Below are 13,470 nucleotides of genomic sequence, written 5' to 3'. Positions count from 1 at the left end.
CCAACCCTGCTTCAAGTTGGCATTTTAGAGGCCTTCAGTTGACAACAGCCAAAGTAGGGATGCTGTTTCACGTAGGCCAGGATTAGGGCTTCTGGGCAGCATCATTTGAAAACTACCTGGTAGGGGGCACCTGGGTGGCTCAGTCAGTTCAGCATCCGACTCTTTGATTTTGGCTCAGGTCATTTTCCCATGGTCATGGGATTGAGCCCCATGTCAGGCTCTGTGCTTGAGATTCTATCTGTCTCTCTCTCTCTCTCTCTCTCTCTCTCTCTCCCCCTCTGCCCCTCCCCCTACTCATGTGCTCTCCATCTTTCAAAAAAACCTTTAAAAATCTGAAAAATGCCTGGTAGGTCCCTGAATGATTCCTATACACCTTACACAAAGGTCTCTCCCACATGGCTGGTCACTGTGCTTGAAATTCCACCAGCTAAGTAACGTCCTTTGGGACTACACATTACTTTCTTGAGATACTCTTTTCCAAAGCTATCCTGGGAGGGTAACACATTAAAACTAGTACCAGGGGTTAGTGTCTGGCTGGCTCAGTCAGTAGAGCATATGACTCTTAGTCTTGGGGTTGTGAGTTGGAGCCCCAAGTTGGGTATAGAGATTACTTTAAATGAATGAATGAATGAATGAATGAATGAATGAATGAAAATTTAAAAAATAATAAAACTAGTACCTGTCCATGAATTTTTTACTGACCTGGGTATCTGAGAATGAGGGAGGGCTAAAAGAGGGCTGGTTAAGAGCAAAGGTGACGGGGAGTGGTGCGGACAACTTGGGTAAGGACCTCTCCTGATTTTAGGGTGTAGGCTATTGGGTTTGGATTGAGGGTTGAAAAGAAATTCAGAGGGAGGAGAGGTCATTCAAGGTGGAGGTCACTGAAGCCCCCTAGGGCAGTGCAAAGAAAGGCCTTAGCAGCCAAAGCAGGGTACAGGACTTACCAGCTGACATTTGGGGGAGTACACAGCTACTACCCCCAGTATCCCCCCAGAGTGCTAGTCTGTCTCGTGCAGAGAACAGGAATGGAAGTGGCTTCTGGGTCTCCTATGCCTGCTTCTTGTCCAGAGATGACTGCCTGAAAAGAACCCATGAGGATATTCCCCAACCCATCTGGTTGCTGGGGGGCCCCAGGCCTCACCCTGCACTGCTTTGTCACTAGACATGCCTCCCTCCCCGCTCCCCAAGGCACAAGATGAATAAGAAACAAATATAAAGGGAGTGAGGGGAGGTAGCAGGGTCTGGATCTGCCTCGTAAGGTGTAGCCAATCACTCCAACCCCTCCACATTTACAGCACCATGTATCCAACACTTAATAAATGCCAGGAACCATTCTAAGATTCATATAGATAAACTCATTTAATCCTCATCACACTAGGAGATATTTATATACATATAAAATTTTACTATTCATCCTCATTTTACAGCTGAGGAAACTGAGGCACAGAGAGGTTAATAGAGAGCACAGTGACAGAGCACAGAGTGAGTGAAAGTTCGAGTAGGGTACAGGCCCAGGCCACCCCAAACTACAGAGTTGCACCCTTACCCACTGGGCATTCTGCCTCTTATACCCTCATGTCTACCAGGCTTGGCAGGGGAGAGGTAGGAGCAGCTATCAGCAGTCACCTACTCTGGGGAAGGCAGGCACTTGACAAACACTTGTGTGCTTCAATCTCAGAAGAGCCCAGTGGAAATGAGCCATGATACTCACTGGCCATGTGGGGAAGCAAGACCAGAGAAGTCTGATCATCTTGTCAAGGCCACACAGCCCAGGAAGGGGTGGAACTGAAATCCAAACCTTGGCCTGAGCTTACCCTGGCAGGTCTCTCCTTCCCAAACCCCCCTCCCCACCACCACCAAGCTAAAGACCATGGAGACCAGAGGGAGGGAAAGGGAAAATGGGGGTGAGGAGACTGGAGAGGGGCTTCAGAGACAGTCCTCAGGCCTAGCAGCTGCCTTAGGTTCCCTAGGGGTCCAGGGGAACCTCTGGACTTCCCTCGCTTCTTGGGGGACCTCAAGCAGCCAGGTCCCTGGAAATGGATCACCCTTACGTTCCTGGGGCTTTTAGGGTCTGGAGCAAGGTCCTGTGGGATCCCCCACCCTGCACATCTGCTGGCCACCAGGCACCAGGGCAGGATGGGGTGGGAGGGGGGGGTTCTGACCCCCTGCATGATCTAGCAGCACCACCTCATCTGTGGACTTGAGCAAACAGGGTCTGGATGGGGGTACCTCACCTCCTCCAGAGAATAAAGGCCACAGCCCAGATTGTGGGGTGTGTGAGGTCTGGAGTACATGGGGAAGGCATGGGCTGGGACAGAAATCTGGTCTGCACTCAATTCCCCCCCCCCCACCCCCCACCCCCCCCCCGGCTCTCCTCAGGCCCAGGCTCCACGAGCCCCATGAAAGGGACAAGACGGGGAGATAGCACAGTCCGTGCTTGGGCTAGATGTCCTGCAGGGAAGGGAGCAGACTCGGGACAGGGAGGCCCTAGGGGCTTCACAGGCGCCGCCTATACAGCACAGCCAAGAGCATGGCGAAGAGAGCCCCAGCTGCAGCTGCCCCAAGCCATGGAGCATAGAATCTGGCCGAGACAAACTTGTCCTTGACTGAGGGCTGTGGGGCAGCAGGAGGCCCGGGACTACCCTCTACCAGGTCAATGCTGGGATCCTGGGCCACTTGGATCCTAATGGAATCCACTGACTGGTACTCATTCTCCTCTGGGACATTGTCAGGCCCTGCGCCCAAGGACTTGCTGCAGCTGAGGGCCAGGTCCGCAGAGCAGCCTGAGAACGGCTCACTGTCCATGTGGGAGACCAGCCGGCCAGGCTTGCTCAGCTCCAACTCGGAGCCCCAGGTGGCAGAGTTGTGGTCTGGCTTGGGCAAGCTGTCTCTGGTGGAGGTGCCTGTGGGCTCTGGAGCCACTGGAGGAGTCTCCTGAGAAAGAAAGGAAGGGCTGGAAGGGACTGGGGATGGCCGGACACCCAAATGGGTGGCCCCATTCCCAGCCAATACATGAACTAGCATCTCAACCCTCCAATTCCCAGCCCACAGCATGGGAGGAAGCCACCCTCTCTTGGAGACTCAACCCAATGATGGTGCAGGAGGGCACTGAGAGAGGAGGTGTCCAAGCCTCTGCAGTGGTATCAGTGGTAACTTTCTCCAAGGTACCCCTCTCCCTACTCACTGGCCTGCTTGTGAGCTCACCCCCGCCCTCCTAGAGCCCTTGGCAGTTGTGGCCCCATCCTACTTCAACATTCTGCCAGGGCTGAGGCCATGGAGCAGCCACAGGGTCAGAGGCCTGGCCATGTGCCTAACAGGTCCCTTGGACTTGGTTCTTCCAGGCAGACAACAGGAGCAGGACTAGATGTGCTGGCCCAGAAGGGGCAGCTGTGGGGGGGCTGTTGGGTCAGTGTGGCTGTCTCAGGCTGAGACTGCTATCTACAAAGCCCTGATAATGGAGAAGCAGACTGGATATCCTGGGGGTGAAGAGCAAGACATTGAGGCAGACAGGCCATCCAGCTCTATCCCTCACAGTTCCCTCATCTGCAAAATGGTGCTGCTAGGCCTAATATACGGCTTTGAGCTCTAAACGGGTTGATGCACATGACCAGTGGGGATGGCCGCCACACCCACCCCTCCTAGGAATCCACACTCAAGAGCTCTAATGATTATTAGTACTCTAAAGGATTTGGTGTGGGGTCCAGAAGAGGCTGGATCTCAGCTATCCCTATACCCTTGAAAAGAAGCCCTGGCACAGCCCAGGCTGAAGACAGAATGGAGACTGGAAAGGGTCCAAGGATAGGGCTCGGGGGGGAAGCCTGGATCACTGGTAGAAGGGCAAAGACTCACCCCTGAGGATATGCTGCTCCCGACGGGGGGCACTGTGTTGGCAGGCACCTTGCTGGGCGCTGTGCTTGTGGACATCCTGTGGTCAGGCACCAAGCCAGTAGGCACCTTGGGTGCCACTGTGCCAGCACGTGTGGAGTTGATAGGCAGTTTGGATGGTGGTAGACTAGTGAGCACATTAGTAGACATTGTACCAGAGGGTTTCGAGCTGGCAGGCAACTTGGAAGGCATCGTTCTATCAAATGCTGAGTTGGTAGGCACTTTGGAGGGTGCCATGCTGGTGGTCAATGAGCTGGCCAACACCCCGGCCCCAGGGCAGATGGTAGCCTCACCATGGTCACCAGCACCCCCTGAAGAGGCCAAGCCAGGTGAAGAGGAGGAGATGCCAGTAGGCGGAGCTGATACTGAGGGTCCTGGCAAGCGGCTTGCCCTGGGGATGGAACGGGTCAGTGGCTGGAAGGAGACAGATGGAGACACAGGCCCACGGGGTGATGTGAGGCTGGAGGCCATGCCTGCAGGTGGTAAAATAAAAGGGAAAACACAAACCCACAGGACTGTTACCCTAAAAGCACAGTCACCTGGGATCAGAGAGCTGAAGAAGGGTCTCAGTTCCCCAGCTCAAGTCCCTACTGCACCCAGGCCCCCCAACATCCTCCCATGGAGTCTCCACAGTCCCTTTGGTCATTGCTCCCAGGCCCTGAGGTCCAACAGCTACAGGCGCATCCTCAGCCCTATCTAGCCTTAGTCCTTGACCTAAAGTCAAGTCTGTTCTCTCATAAGAATGAAATGGTTCCTCCCCTTTACAGCATCTAGGAGCTTGAAGATCATTAATTATCCTCTCCTCTTTCTTCTCCTGCCTGGGACACCCCCCTTTCCTCCTGTGTCTGCTCATTAGCTTGGTGGAATTCTGGATGCTCCTCCCTCTGCCACCTTCCCCTCCCCCACCAGTAGGAGCCACCCTGGATCACAGCAAAGGGCAGCACGATGGCTCAGCAGGTGGTAACAGTCCATATAGGCATTTATATCCAGATCCCCCGTGGTACTCTGAGAATACATGTGCCAGGCCCTATGGCTGACAAAGGCCAGAAGTAATTCTGATGTACCACCCCACCCCCACCAAAATCTGACACCACAGAACCTCGTGGGACCTGTATCCACGCATGTATTGAAATCTAAGTGCCCTCTGCCTCCCTGGTCCACAGCAGCATTTCCTGAAAGGTGTCCCATGGCAAGCTGACATTGCAAAGTATAAATGGGTGCTTGGGGAAGAGTTCTGGGGTGAAAGGAGTGGAGGGCACTAAGATGGCTTCTCGGAGCCTTTAACTGTTCAGGTGCCTTGTGGCTGTCCCAGGGGCACCAAAGGCTGGTCAGGCTATAGTTTTACATGGCATACAGTTTAGGAAACAACGGAGCAGAGAGATGCCATCCTGGGAAGTCAGAGTGGACAGCTCTATATTCCCGAGGGTGGGAACTGAGATCTGGTTTTGGGGCCCAGGCCCTTAACTGATGAAAATCATACTTCCTCTGGGGCTGAGAAGTTTTAGTGATTCATTGGGAGCTGAGCCCCACTAGGGGTAGGGAAGCACCTAAGGGCTCTAAGGGCCCCTGCCAGTAAGTAGCCCAGCTCTTCCACACTGTCCTCCAGGTCCTGGTGAACCCCACAGGGTCCCCTCAGCAGAATCCACAAATGGCCCTAATGCTCTTCCCCTGCCTGTATCCACATCCTCTGCAATGTGACTGTCAGTCCTCTCATCTAGAGACAGAGTCTGTTCCCTACTCCTTGACTCTGGGCTGGCCCTGGGACTTGTTTGGGCCACAGAACGAGGCAGGAGGGAAGACTGCCAGTTTTGAGCCTTTGCCCCAGGAGTCTGCTCTCTCAGAATTCTGCTCAGCTGCCAGGAAACAGACTTGTCTGGTGAAAGATGAGGACTCACTGAAGAGAACCAAGGTGCTCCCCCCTCCCCCGCCAACAGGCGTAAGTAAGCAGTGCGTACACGGGTGTGTACGCAAGAGGGAATCCAGCCAAGATCCCAAGAACTACCCTCAGCCAGCCCAAATTGCTGACCCACAGAATCACGAGCTAAATAGTCCTATTTTAGGCTACTAAATGTTGGAATGGGTTGTTACGTAGAAAATACTAATACACCCTCAAGGAATTGGGTTGCTCCTGAGGTAAACTCCCTTTACTCCCACCCTCACCTCCTGTCCAAGGAAGCCAGAGGGGCAACTCTAGTCTTTACCCTCTGGGAGGTCCGAGAGGTCCTATGGCTCCAGGTCACATACGTACCTGCTATGGGGGCACTGCCTGGTTCTGTGTCCTGCTCCTGACTCCCACTGGAGGTCAGAGGGCTGAGGGCTGCCATGTCAGAGGAGGGCTCCAGGGGGCCAGCTGGCCTCCTCAGGACAGTCCCAGAACTGGGTGTCTGTGGGACTTTCTTTGAACTCTGCAAGAGGGAAAATGGAAATGAGGCAGCTGCTTCTCCCAGGAGCAGGCATCTCCCACCGGCCTCAGCCTGTGCCATGGAGCACAGAAACCAGGGAAGCCCCTCGCCCCGGCTTTGATCATTGCCAGACCCTCTGTCCACAGGAACATACCTTACAGAGAACATACACCATCCCATGGGGAGTCTCTATTCATCTGCCTGGCCCTATCAAATGTCCCCCTCTCTGAGGCTACTGCACAGACCCCTTTCTTGGGCTTCAAGTCCATGATCTGGGGTCTCCTGAACACCCTTCTGCCTGCCCATCACATCTCAATAGAATCAGTAATTTTTGCCCTGAACTTGACTTTACTGGCAATAATTACTCCATCTACCCTCTACCCCATCACCTCCTCCTTCCCCAGTACTCCTCCAGTGGTCATTCTCCGGTCCTTTGACCCAGCTCAACATCTCACACGGACCACTTCAAAGACCTCCAAACTATGACCTCACAGCTGGTTGATAAGAGGGTTGGGGGTTGCCATAGGGTGAAGCCCTAGTCAGCAGTCTGAGAGTTGGTTTGGGGCATATCTCCATTGGGGGAGCCCTTAGGTTCTGAGCAGAGGTTAGGCATGACTTGTGGTGGGGGCAGAAGAGAGCTTCTAGAGGCTGGGCAGACAGGAACACAAAAGCAGGGGTCCAGACTAGACGTGAGAACACACCTCTCCTAGGGACTCTGGCGGCCGAGTGTCCTGGACAGGCATGGGGAAACTTGGCTCCTCCTCTCTGTAGCCATTGTGGGGGGTGCTGGGGGCCACGGCAGGTGTGGAGGGCCCTGGAACCTCAGCAGGAGCTAACTGTGGCTCCAGTGGGGCTGGGGGGCAGTTCTTCGGGACCCCTGGAAGACAAAGATACAGTGATGTCAAGGAGGAGTCAGAGGAACTCCCAGTGACAGGAGAGGCCTGGATGCTCCTGGACCCCCAGAGCCATGACTATAGGCCCCCCACAGCTCCAAAAGCTGTCCTGAGGTGGGATGTACTCCTTAGAAGAGACAAGATTCACTGAGTGGGAGGCAGGAAGGAGAGAGGAGGTAGGGAGGACAAAGACAAGAAGAGGTAGAAGGAGTGGAAGGGTAGAAGAGAAGAGAATGGGGGTGGGGAGCATGCGGGGCACCTCACAGGCCTCTCACAACCCAGACTGGGTCAGCAGTCAACACTTCTCTGTCCCTCAGCACTCTGGAACCCAGTGGCTTTCTTCTCCTCCTTGTAGGCGGTTGTCACCCCTAACTAACCCCTGACCTGATGCTGTTTCCTCAGAAAGAAGGGAGGAAAAAAAGAAAGCAAATGGCGGGGGGAGGGGGGGAGTAGGGCTGTTCTAAGGCTTTAAATCTGAGCAGTGTCTCAGGAGTCGTCTCTAGTCTAAAACATACATAGGGCTGGCTTGAGTTTTCTTCCTGTCTTATCCCCTCAGATCTGACCTGACCAGATCCCTCCAGGCACTCAACCTGGCAGGGAGCATTGAAAGGGAGCTGAGGAGTAACTGGGCAGCTGGAGTGGGGGACCTAGAAGGCTCCAGGGGATGCTAGGGGGAGAGGAAGAGATGAGGGAAAGGAAGAAGGAACCCATGAGGGAGAAAGAGGAGACATGAAGCGGAGGAAGAGAAGAGAGGAATGGAGAGAGGGAAGCTGAACTGAGGGAGAAGACAGGAAGTGGGAAAGGAATGGGAGGCAAATGTCACAGCCACACAAATTAGAAGGCCCACTTGCTGAGCACACGGGAGGCACCCAGTCCCAGCTAAACACTCAACATGCCACCCACTGTCCCATGGTATCCACCACAGCCCTATGACGTAGATGTCTGGCCATTAACCCCATTTTACAGAGAAGAAGACTGAGGCTTAGGGAAATTAAGGCACTTCACCAAAGGGACATGACTAACAAGAGGCTAAGCTGGGATTGACACCCAGGTTTGTCCACTGCCCAGGAGTGATGGGAGGGAAGGGGACAGTGGAAGGCAGGAGGTACAGGGGTGAGGGGACAGACAGAGTAGAGGCCAGGGGAATGACAGGGGTTCCATGAGGAGGGCCAGGGCAAGAAGCTCACCAGGCAGGTTGCTCTGGTAGACAGAGGCCACTTCGTCAGCAAGACCAGCCAGCTCACAGATCCTCAGGGCCTTGATGAAGGATTCCACCCAGCCAGTCCGCCGCCGAAGGCTGTTGAAGAGCTCCCAGAGGGTGCCCTGGTTCCCCCAGAGCTGGTAGTAGGCCCGCAGTCGGTCCTGGAACACAGCCAGATGCCCTGTTCAAGCCAGGTGGCCCTGGACCCTTCCCCACTCGGGGACAGCTGCAGAGAGAGACACCAAGTAGCCACAAGAGTGCGGCAGCCATGCGAAACCAGGTCAGAGCCCAGGACAAGGCCAGTGTCTGGGCCCAAGTGTAAAGCCAGCTTCCAGGAAGTAGGCTTTTAGTGTGTGCCACGCTCTGAGCTCAGGGCTGTGTGTGAATTATTTTAATGCCATTACCCCTACTCTACTGGTGAGGAACCTGGCAGTTCCTCAGTTTATGCAGCCCCCAAAGCAAAAAGAAAGGGTTTGGATTAGCAGAGGAGGAAAAGGGTGCATAGGGAACAGGAGATGAAAGGAGGCAAAAGGAGAAGAGAGGCAGCTGACCTAAGAATCAGGAGGATGGGGAATCTCGGGGCGGCAAAGGTTTTAAATCTCACATACAGACTGAATTCCCACATTCAGACAAGCAACCAGACAGCAGAAACGAAAAGCCACAGAAAACATTTACTGCAGAACTGGTCACAAGACATCCCCACAAGCCCCCGAATGCAAGGCAGGAGGGCAGGGGCAGACCTTGTCAGCCACAGGCCTGCTCCACCACCACGGCCACCTCACCACTGCCACCTCAGCCGCGTTGAGGCAGCAGAGGGCCCGGGCCATCTGGGAGCAGCTGAAACTGGGAGGCGGCTGGCCCCGCTTCACTTGGGGCCACAGCCAGTTCTAACAGATGAGGGTGGTCTGGCTCCCATGAACTCTCAACACTGAGCCCTGGACTCCCTGCCAGGACAGAGCTCCATGACAAGGAGAACGGAGTCAACACTGAGGAGGAGTAATGACAAGACAGACTGAAGAAAAGGAAGGTTCCCACGGAAGCAGAACGGGGATTGAAGCCCAGAAATCTCAGGCAGCTGGCACCATATATTTTAGCACTACACCAAATGGACACGAGAGGGCGCTCAGCCATGTTGGAAAGGCCATCCTGACCCACACTTGATTCAGCAAGTTAGAGAAGCGTCAAGGTCAGGAAGCAGGATGCAGACAATAACCAAGAAGGAAGGAGTTGGCCCTGGCTTTGGGTGAAGCTCTGAACCCCCAGCCTGCCCCAAGTCAGTGGCTGGCTGTCATGCCCCAGCTCACCTGGTCACTTATTGTGAGGCAGGACAGATAAGGCAGAATCTCCAGAACATGAATATGACCAAAATTGCTGTAATGGTAGCGGATATACTCGTAAGTCTTGTCCTCAGCAAACGTCATCGCTGTCCAGGTTCTGAAGTGACAGAGGGCACTGGCCCAAAAAAGGATGGGCTGAGAGGGGAAAAAAGACTGGAAGAAAACACACCACATATGGCAACAGAGTTGGGAGTGGGATCGGACAAAAGGCAATTACTTCTTTCTTTCTCAACTCTTTGGAATGTTTTGCTTCTTTCTTTAATCATCCAATTCTATTACTGCCCAAGTCCAGAGGCCCTCAAAAAATAAAAAATGAATTGATGAACAAAAGAAATAAGATCCAGAAGATGTAGGCCCCATTTCTGTCTTGTAGGTTGGTTGGTATTGCAGAGAGTTCTGACTCCTTGCCATTGTCCTAAGGTCTGTATGTGCCCCTCGTTGCTGAAAGCAAGAAGTCCTACTTCTTTGGGGTGTACTAGGGGGGAAAAAGCCCAAAAGGATAATAATAAGATCATCCTACTTTAAAGGTGAAGAAAATGAAGTACCAAGAATAAGGGCTTGCTAGTTAGTGGAAAATTATCAGGCTCTAGGATCAGTTTCTTTCCAGAACATGATTGCAGGCCCACCATTAAAGCTTGCCACATACATGTTCTTAGGGTAGGAGGCTGAGTTCCAATCACTATGTGTGATCTGGGGCAAATTACCAGTCTTTTCCAGGCTTGTCTTCACTCCTAAAATGGCTCAGAGAGCTTATTTTGACAACACAATAGTTCAACCTAGTAAACTTGACATTTACAAGCGCCTCAATTACAAGCAATTGCCTTAAGTAGCACTTACCACAATTTGCAATTATAGATGGGGCTGTCTGCAAATTTCTTACCTGCTTCCCCCCTCAGGGAGAGCTGTAGGGAGTAAGAGGGATAAGATCTCTGCCATCATCCAATTTATATTCTCTTGAGGTGGGACAGATGACAAATCAGTAAGTATACATATAAATAAAAATTCCAAACAATAATCAAGGTTATAAAGAAAATAAAGCAGGATAAGAAGACAGAACTCCTGTAGAAGGGCATGCTGCCTAGGCAGAGTTGGTCAGGAAGTCTTTCTGGATTAATGACATTTGAGATGAGCCATTCTGGACTGTGAGATCAGTGTTTTGGGCAGAGGGCACAGCAAATTAGAAGTCCTCAGGTGGAAACAAGTTTGGCATGTTTAAAGAACAGAAATCAGTTCCCGGTGGTCCAGGTTTAAAAAACTAGGGGAGGGGCTGAGATCAAGGTCAAGGAGGTTGGGAGTGGTGGCTTATGGGGGCGTTGCAGGAAAAGACTTTGAGTTTTGGGTTTACTTTTTTCTCTCTCGAGTGAAATGGGGAGCCATAGGAGGCTTCTGAGCAAGGAAGGGAGAGGATTTGACTTATGTTAAAGACCTCCCTGGTAGTTGTGAGGAGCTAGACTGTGGAGGGACCAGGATGGAAGCAAGAAGACAAATCAGGAGGCTAAAGCAGGGAGCCACGTGAAGGGTATGGCCAGAATGCCAACCATGGAGGTGGTGAGAGGTGGCTGGATTCCTAGTGTGTTGTGCATGTGGGAGGTGAAGAAGGGAGAAGAATCAAGGTGATTCCTCAGGCACTAGGTGCATGGATGGTGCCATTTTCCAAGCCAGAAAATCTGGTGGGCAAGTTGTGGCACAGAGAGGACTCCAAAGATCCATTCTGAAAAAGCTTAAGAGGCTACTAGATGTCCAAGTGGATTTTCTGGGAAGGAAGGAATCAGAAAAGGGAGGGCCAGGTGGTGTCAGTCTTGGGTGGGACTCTAGGAGGCAGTGCTGCAGAGCACAGCTGAGCTGCCAGTCCCTCACCACATGGGAAATGGGGCGACAGTCCTGTCTACCGGCCTCAGAGCCTCATGTTGCCTGCCTCCCTTCGTAGCCACCAGGTGCTACATTCCTGGTGGGGCAAGTGTTAATGACAGAGGTCAAGAGGATCAAGGAGGTGGTGGGGTGGGAGTCCTCTGAGCCTTCAGGAGACGAGCAAAGAACAACTCTATGGTGACTAAATGACCCTTTTCTCCTTCTTTCCCATGGCATCCAGGGAAGTACCAGGACAGAATCAGGTAACACATTCTTCTGCACCTGAGCCTCAGCCCTTAGTAACACAGTTAGGGGAGTATGGAAATATAACATGCTCCAACCAAAAAGAAAGGAAGACCACATTTGTTCACATACTGATGGTCCACTTAGGCAGGCACCTCCTGGGTTTCTTTCATTTAGGAGAGGAGAAATGATGCCAGGCTGCACAAGCAGACCCGTGATCCTGACAGGATTTGAACCCAGGACTTGTTGCCTCCTTGCAGCTCACCATGCATCTTGCAGAACATGGGGGCAGCTGCAGCAAGTGAGACTCACAGTACTAGAGGGACCAAGGCCACTGTCTGGGTGAGGGGGGGTCGCTGGGTGGGGGTGCCCCTGGGAGACTGCAATATTTAGTCCTTGTCTTGTGGGAAATGGACATCGTTCTGACAAGGCTGAGAGCATTCTAACCTGCCCTCTACAGCAGTCACGGTTCTCAGGTAACTGACTATCCTTCTAGAAGTTATTGAGGCTCCACAGCGTGCAGGAGAACGTGGTTGTTTGTTGTGTTGTTGTGGGGGGTTGTTTTGTTTTGTTTTTTCAATGTTTTCCTAGCACCTCCTTGTGGTCTCAGAGAAGAAGGGCGGACCAACGTTGCAAGGAGAATTTCCTACCCGACAGCCTCGGAGGCTCTGAGTGCGTCCCGGAAAGAAATAATCTTCGGGCCCAGAGGGGCGAGGCCTCACTGCTTTGGCTAGGATTCCTGGATGGGACCAGGCCCGCGGAGGATGAGAGGCTGTTCTGAGCAGGTATCATCACCGAGAACTGTAAAGATCTAGGGGAGGGCGACGGCCCTGGCCCCTAGGCGCGGCCGCGGCTCCGGGAGGTTGGCCCATCCAGGCTAGGCCTCGTCCCAGGGTCACCCTCGGCCTGCCGGTGCGGCTGGAGGACCTCAGCTGCCTGTGCCTGCCTCCTTCCGGCCCAACCTCCCCTCCAGTGCCAGCAGACGCCCGGAGCCACCCTGGGTGCTGGCTGAGGCTCGTGGAGCCCTCGCTGCCGCGAACCGCGTGTGCCCTTAGGACCAGCCCTTCCCCAGACCCGCGCGGCCAGTCCTGTCCCCGGAACCCCGTGCGCCCCAGACCCCGTGCGCCCGGGCGCACTTCGAGTCCCACTCGGCTTCTGCCGCCGCTGACCACCTTCCGGGGAGGCGTCCGCGCGTCCTGAGCCGACGGGACCGAGCGCCCGGGGAGGCTATCTTACCTCGGGTTGCCACCACACGCCGACAGGCCGACCTCCCGGGACAGTCCGGAACCCTCCCCTACAGGGGAGGGGGAGGGTGGGGAGGGGCGGGACCGCGCGGCCATTGGCCAACGGCGGGGCGGGGCTTCGCGGCCACCCCGAGCCCCTGGGAGGCGGGGGTGGGTGCTTGGCCTTGGCTTGGGGGCCTGGACTTGCCGGACAGGTGCACCGGACCGACCTAGGTTCCTGCTGGGGCGCAAAAGATAAAATTATTTTCTTTCTGTGTTTGTCTCGGGCAACTTCTAGGAGAAATCCAGAGTCTGGCTAGAATCCAAGCGGATGGCTGAGCTCGGAGTCAGTGGTCCCCATTCTTCCTACTCCTCCTGCCCAGTAATTTGAGGAGTGAAGGTCTTTATGTCGTTTGCACCTGGGCGCCCAGGGCCTGG

The 13,470-nt window shown here is 53.9% G+C and overlaps 1 protein-coding gene across 4 annotated transcripts; it reads right to left on the bottom strand.

Annotated features, from left to right (window-relative positions):
• Nucleotides 1–1,369: 1,369 nt before the first annotated feature.
• On the bottom strand, nucleotides 1,370–13,103 carry MAVS (mitochondrial antiviral signaling protein). 4 transcript variants are annotated; one of them, XM_042931526.1, is made up of 7 exons: nucleotides 13,046–13,103; nucleotides 9,686–9,833; nucleotides 8,368–8,542; nucleotides 6,989–7,164; nucleotides 6,134–6,290; nucleotides 3,850–4,358; nucleotides 1,370–2,934 (listed from the first exon to the last, which is right to left on the bottom strand). In XM_042931526.1, exons 2-7 carry the CDS (start codon nucleotides 9,800–9,802, stop codon nucleotides 2,497–2,499), a joined length of 1,572 nt encoding a protein of 523 aa, XP_042787460.1. In that variant the 5' UTR covers nucleotides 9,803–9,833; nucleotides 13,046–13,103; the 3' UTR covers nucleotides 1,370–2,496. The 4 variants fall into 4 exon arrangements, with proteins under 4 accessions (XP_042787460.1, XP_042787459.1, XP_042787462.1 ...); XM_042931525.1 differs by having other exon boundaries at nucleotides 9,686–9,871; nucleotides 13,046–13,098; XM_042931528.1 differs by lacking the exon at nucleotides 13,046–13,103 and adding an exon at nucleotides 9,936–13,010.
• Between the last annotated feature and the right edge of the window lie 367 nt (nucleotides 13,104–13,470).

The sequence above is a fragment of the Panthera leo genome, chromosome A3, assembly GCF_018350215.1.
Source record: "Panthera leo isolate Ple1 chromosome A3, P.leo_Ple1_pat1.1, whole genome shotgun sequence".
NCBI lineage: Eukaryota > Metazoa > Chordata > Mammalia > Carnivora > Felidae > Panthera > Panthera leo.
Note: the sequence above shows the minus strand (reverse complement) of the source record. Positions and strands in the feature narration are given on the sequence as shown.